Raw genomic sequence first — 6,000 nt, 5'->3', positions numbered from 1 at the left:
AATTGACTAGGGAATGGCTGAACAAATTATGGTGTATAAATATAATGAGCTAATTATAATGCACCATAAAGAATGACAAACATGAAAAATTCAGAGAAACATGGGATGACTTAAGAAGTCGAGTGAAGAAGGCAAAGGTAAAACAATGTACACAATTTCTCCTACAACAAAAATTAAGTCAATGAGAAGCAACAAACCGTGGTAAAATACAAGTCAATGTTAGTACTATAAAGTTACAAGACATAATTTCTCTTCTTTGTTAACAATAAATCTGGCTTCTTGGCCACAGAGGGCATACACTTAGTAAAGGGATCCATTTGAGGATTTGCTAGGAAGTATCCACGGTATCAAAACAAATACATCAATATCTTTTTCTTCTGCAACTTATAACAACTTTCTGATGCATCTTACAACAAAAGACACCCCTCCCCCCCATAAAAAAAAGGGACAAATTCCTCTCAAAATCAGTATTACAAAAGTTTTACTCAGAGGACAAATTTTAATATGCCCCTAAACACACTATTTATCTTGAGTAGTAATATGGACAAAATAAATAACTGATATGGTTGTACAGAAATGCATAAAAGTATTTAAAGAATAAAAAACAGAGATAAGGTAAAACTTCAATGAATTAAAACATTTTGTCAACTATGTTCTCTACAAAGTCTTACTTGCAAGCAGAGACAAAATTTTCCTCTATTTTTCATTTAAACAAAATTTATCCATATTAATTGATGCTAAGGCTATTACTGGTGGTTCATTGGTTTGTTTCCTTTTTCACTGACTGGGACATAAAATGATTAATTCCAACGTAAAATTCAAGCAGGTAGCTTGGAAAAGTATTTTCTTCATGGCTGTTGGTGACAGGCAATGAAACAAGAGGGATGGGTCGGTAAAAGTGCAGGCACCTCTTTCAGTCAGTCCCCACACTTGGCTTTTTTGCAGGCTGGAACACTGTCCTCCTCTTCACTTGTTCTTGGCTTCTTTGTTGTATAAACAATGCCAAAAGCAGTCTTTCTGGTTTCTAGAATTAAAAAACACACACACACACACACTGCTATTTTAACTTAACCTGTGAATGAAATAACTAATAAAATATCAAGATCCTACTAAGAGTTACGCAGTTGGAATGAAAACTGCTCTGGGCCCAAAGACATTCACTATATAAAGGTTTTGCCACCATTAACTAGATACTTTAAAAGAGACCCATCATCAACTACTACTTTATCATCACCATCTGAATAAAGTGCCCTGTTGAATTTTAAATTGCCTGCAAGGAATAAACGAAGGGACCAGATCTTCTCTTGGGCTTAAATACGATCAGCCTCATTTTTAAGTACTATCATACCCCCATTTACACAGGGATACTATGATTCATGCGTGTATCGTGATCAGTGTTCCATAGTAATACAGCATCTTAGCCCCCTATAATCTAAGGCATATTTTTAGTGACACAGAGATGGCTGCAGGTGTAAAGTAAACTCTCTGACCCCCTTCTAGCTCCTTTTCTTCATCTCTCCTCCATCTCTACTCTATACTCTAATACTGAGCCCTGGCTGTTCAAAGTCACCGTCTAATGCCTGTCTACTCCTGAGCTCCCAAGCACTGCTGGATGAAGCCACAAAACCATATGGACTCACTCACTGCTAAGCAACAATCCACCTGAACAATATGCATGCTATGTCTACGGCACTTCATCAGGTGCTGTGGGTACAAAGAAGTCCATAAAGGGCCCCAATCTCAAGGGGCTTACTTCAGGGAACAACAGATCAGGCTTACACAGTATTTAAGGTTTTCAAAGAGTTTTCTTCACAACCACCTAGGAAGTAGTTTACTGTACTGTTATTCTATTTTATAGTCAACAAGCATTTAAGTGCTGTCTCAGTGTCAGCTACTGTGATAAGCACTGGGGATGGATAAAGTCAGAGAAGGTAAGTGACTTATCTATGGACACACAGTCAGCAAATTTCTGAATTTGGGGCTTAGACCCAGTTCTTCAGACTCTAACTATGATGCTTTTTTCTTTATACCAATCTGGGAAGGATAAAGTGTTCATGGTGGGAATACTGGAAGATAATATAGGGACTAAGTTTTAAAGGGCTTTGAATGCCATGTTAGGGAAAGCCTGTTATTCTCTTTGGCTATACTATTTCCTCTGCTGGGAAGGTCTTCCTCATCACTTATTAAAGCTGACCCCTTTCTTTTAAGGGCCACCTTAAATTCTACTTTAATCACAAGGTCTACCCCAATCACAGCAATCTTTAGCAATTACTAACCCATATAGCATTTACGATCTGTCCCAATCATTTGCTGTTTGCTTTCTACATCTGCCTATTTTATACTTTCTGTGTTTCCCAAGCACCCAACTCAATGAATGCTCTATAGAGTAAGCCTTCAGTAAATATTAGCTGTTGATGACAATAGATATGTTTAAATGTTACTCTTTAAATGTAAAGATAAAAAAAAATGACAAAAGAAAAACTTGAATGCTTCCTTACCATTTAGCATGGCTAACTTGTTTGGGTCCAATATACCTTCATCCATTTAAAAGCACTTTGATTTATATTAAAGATAAAATCTCATTCAAGGTCATTAAAATACTATATACAATTATGGACTAAAGAGTTTTGAAATAAATGGAAAATGCTAATGATTTCCATTTTCCTAAGTGGAAAATGATGCTGAATTTGGAAATGTTTATTCATAACATCAAGACCATGAAGAATAGAATACAAACAGCTAAATAAATGGATAGTATAAAACCAAAACTGTAAAAGTAAAAATGTAAAACTCACTTTTACTAAAACAGATTATCTTAAAGCTTTATCTTTAAAATAGTTCTAATACCTATTTTTTACCTAGTGAACTTTTTAACCTAAACTGATTTAATACAAACAGAACTACTCAACTTCTGTATGTGAATCATCTTAGGAAATTTCAGAAATTATCTCCTTTAAAAATAATTCTATTTTAAAAATAGTCTGTAACTCATTAAGAGGTAATACTTTTCTTTTTCCTTTTTTGGCAAGGCAGTTGGGGTTAAGTGACTTGCCCAAGGTCACACAGCTAGTAAACGTGTATAGTGTCTGAGGCCAGATTTGAATTCAGATTCTTCTGACTCCAGGGTTAGTGCTCTATTCACTGTACCACCTAGCTGCCCCTAGGTAATGCTTTTCTTCCTACAGCTGTGCAGGAGGATTTCTCTTGTTAGTACTCCTTTTCTCTGGCCCACCCCCATTTCTGCATCATAAGAATCCCTTCCCCCTTATATTTCAATCAACTGTGTTATTGCAGGTGAGCAAGTAAAACAAAAAGCTCTTTCTCACCCCACTAAGTTTTGTCTAAGGAATAGTCCTGTGAAGAATCTACTGGAGAAAAGTTCCCCTGAAAAGGTGTCAAGAATGAAATAATATAGCATTAAATTAGCTTATTATGGAGCAAAGAAGATTTTTTATTCTGCTAATGCTTCTAGGTTTGCATAGAATCCTTGCAAGAAAAAATAGAGAATCTGTTCTTAAAGGTGGCAAATTTTAAAACATAGCCCTATCTTGATTTGATGAACTAATTTTTAAATAATAATCAAGATTCATTATATCTTATGTACAAAAAAAGGTTAGAATGCTTTTTTATACATGCAATGCACAGGTTAATTTGCACAACAACTCAATTATATCAAGACTGTCAGTGGTTGATAATTCTAAGTACTAACCTGCAACAAAATATTTAGCAGGAATAATTTTTCAATGCCATCCTCAGCACAAACAAAAAACCAGGTTGAATGCTCTAGGCAGTATAAGTTTATTTATTGACTTTTTTCATTCAGATGTATGATTTCAATAGGGTAGACTAGTGGTGTCAAACCTGAATAGAAATGAATCCTGGTCTTTAGTACATTGACTTAGAAAGTCACAAATTAATATTACCTTTGTATTTTTATTTTGTTATACATTTTCCAATTACATTTGTATCTGGTTTGGCTGGCTTTCTGGTGCAGAGAATTCCTGATGAGGAAACTCCTTCTATCACTAAAGATCAGCTGTTGTGCCATTTATAGTTTTGAAATTGTCCTGGCTTCAAGTTTGTCTCACACACTGGTTGTATGACTGTGGGCAAGTCCCTTATTCTCTTCAGCAAATCTCTATGTAAAACATCAACTTCTTTAGAGATGGAATACTATTGTGCTATAAGAAATGATGAGCAGGATGCTTTCAGAAAAACCTGGGAAGACTTACACGAATTGAAGGGAACAGAACCTGGAGAATGTTGACATACTAACAGCAATACTGTAAAATGATCAACTGCAAATGCCTTAGTTATTCCCATCAATACAAACACCCAAGACAACTCTGAATGACTCATGATGAAAAATGCTATCCACCTCCAGAGAAAGAACTGATGGAGCTTGAATGTAGAGTAAAGCATACTTTTTTTTTACTTTATCATTTTTGCCTTTTTGGTCTGCATTTCCTTTTGCAACATGGCTAATATGGAAATATATTTTGTATAACTGCAAATGTATTACCTTAAGCAAATTGCTTACCTTTTCAATGATGGGGGAGGGGAAAGAGGGGGGAGAGAATATGGAACTCAGAATTATAGAAAATGGTTAAAATTGTTTTTATATGTAACTGGGGAAAAAACCAAAATATTAAAATTTTAAAAATAGTCTTTAATATTGATTTTAAAGTTCAATAAGTTTTTTTTAAAGAACTCTTTAAATAAACTGGTCAAATTCAGGCAAATACTCTCAAACAGCTTCAATTTATTGGGTAAAAGGGATAAACATTGGATCAATAGTGTAATAGTAATGTAATTTAAAGATCCCCCTGTATCGGCTTGGTTTTTGGTGTTAAAACCCAGAGCTTGTGAATCCCACTTGTGGGATGGACTTGTTGACAAGAGAGCTGAACTGGGAGGAGCTGGTGACGTGAATTTAGAGAGACACAAGAAAAAAGGAGAGAGGCAGAAGAACTTTTTGGGAAGCAGAACCTTTTGGAGGCAGAGAAAGAGCGAGAGGATTGCTGAGGGCCACTTTGAATTGCCCAGGACTTTTGAGAGCTGCCACCCAGAGCTGCCAAGGACTGAGGAGACATGGCTGTTATGCTGGTACTTTGTCTGTTTTGATGTTGTTTTGCCAGATTTGTCCACTGGTGAAGGACAGCCCTGTTGTTGCAGAGGTCTGGGAACCTTGCTGTTGGTTCAGAGCTACTGAGACTGTTCTGCAGACAGAGAGTGAATTCTGTCCACTGGTGAAGGACAGTGCTGTTGTTGCATTAGCCTTGGAACCTTGCTGTTGGTTCAGAAGCCCTAAAGAAGGATTTTCGTGTTGTATGTTTACAGAAATCCTGGAAGAGGGTTTTGCTAATGTTTTCAGGGGTCCTAGGACTGTTCTGCAGTTCAGAACTCTGTTCTGCAGAGAATGAATTAATGAAGAGACTGGCAATGTATCTTGTGGCCTTGCTAAGCTTTGTCTCCCCAGGAACAAAGATTGCTGAGAACTTGCCTCTTGTCAAGATGAAGAAAAGACCTCCATTTGGGTATTAAATGCTGTGCTTAAGCTTGTTGTAACTCTGGGGTAGATTCAATTGTGATCCAGGGTTGGGGAACTTTTGACCTTTTTGTGCTCTGTGATTGAACAAATGAATGTACTTTACTTATAATTGGAAACTAAGCTCCATTTGAGAAGAGGGGCTTTGTGATGGACTAAATGAAGGTACAGCCTAGGGGTGCAGTAGTATTTAGAAGAGGGACTTTGTGATTGATTAAATGAATATAATGTCCAGGGGTGGGGTAGTACTTGATTAAATCACACTTGGGGGTAGTACTTGGAGATTATTGAATCACATTTGGTAAATGCTGCATTTTGAATGAGTTAAATTTTGATTCCATCTGTTCTTAATTTGTCATTAATAAAATGGAGAGCACCTATACTGGTATTTTGAACCTTGGGAATTTTCCTTTGTATTACATTACAAATAGTAAAAAGACTTGGGTTTGAAT

The 6,000-nt window shown here is 36.3% G+C and overlaps 1 protein-coding gene across 3 annotated transcripts in view; it reads right to left on the bottom strand.

Annotated features, from left to right (window-relative positions):
• Positions 1-464: 464 nt before the first annotated feature.
• Positions 465-6,000, bottom strand: part of RPP30 (ribonuclease P/MRP subunit p30) — a 30,098-nt gene continuing 24,562 nt past the window's right edge. For 2 of the 3 annotated variants that reach the window (XM_069099202.1, XM_069099201.1), the window contains one exon: positions 465-1,024. In XM_069099202.1, coding sequence (XP_068955303.1) covers positions 914-1,024 — 111 coding nt within the window. In that variant the 3' untranslated portion in view covers positions 465-913. Of the gene's footprint in view, positions 1,025-2,498; positions 2,554-6,000 lie in introns of all 3 variants that reach the window. The other variant, XM_069099203.1, reaches the window with a different exon arrangement.

Source organism: Petaurus breviceps, unplaced genomic scaffold (genome assembly GCF_028583685.1).
Source record: "Petaurus breviceps papuanus isolate PSGF00001 unplaced genomic scaffold, PetGlider_PUasm1.0 37, whole genome shotgun sequence".
Classification (NCBI taxonomy): Eukaryota; Metazoa; Chordata; class Mammalia; order Diprotodontia; family Petauridae; genus Petaurus; species Petaurus breviceps.
The sequence above is the reverse complement of the archived record's forward strand: the minus strand, read 5'-3'. Positions and strand labels throughout refer to the sequence as shown.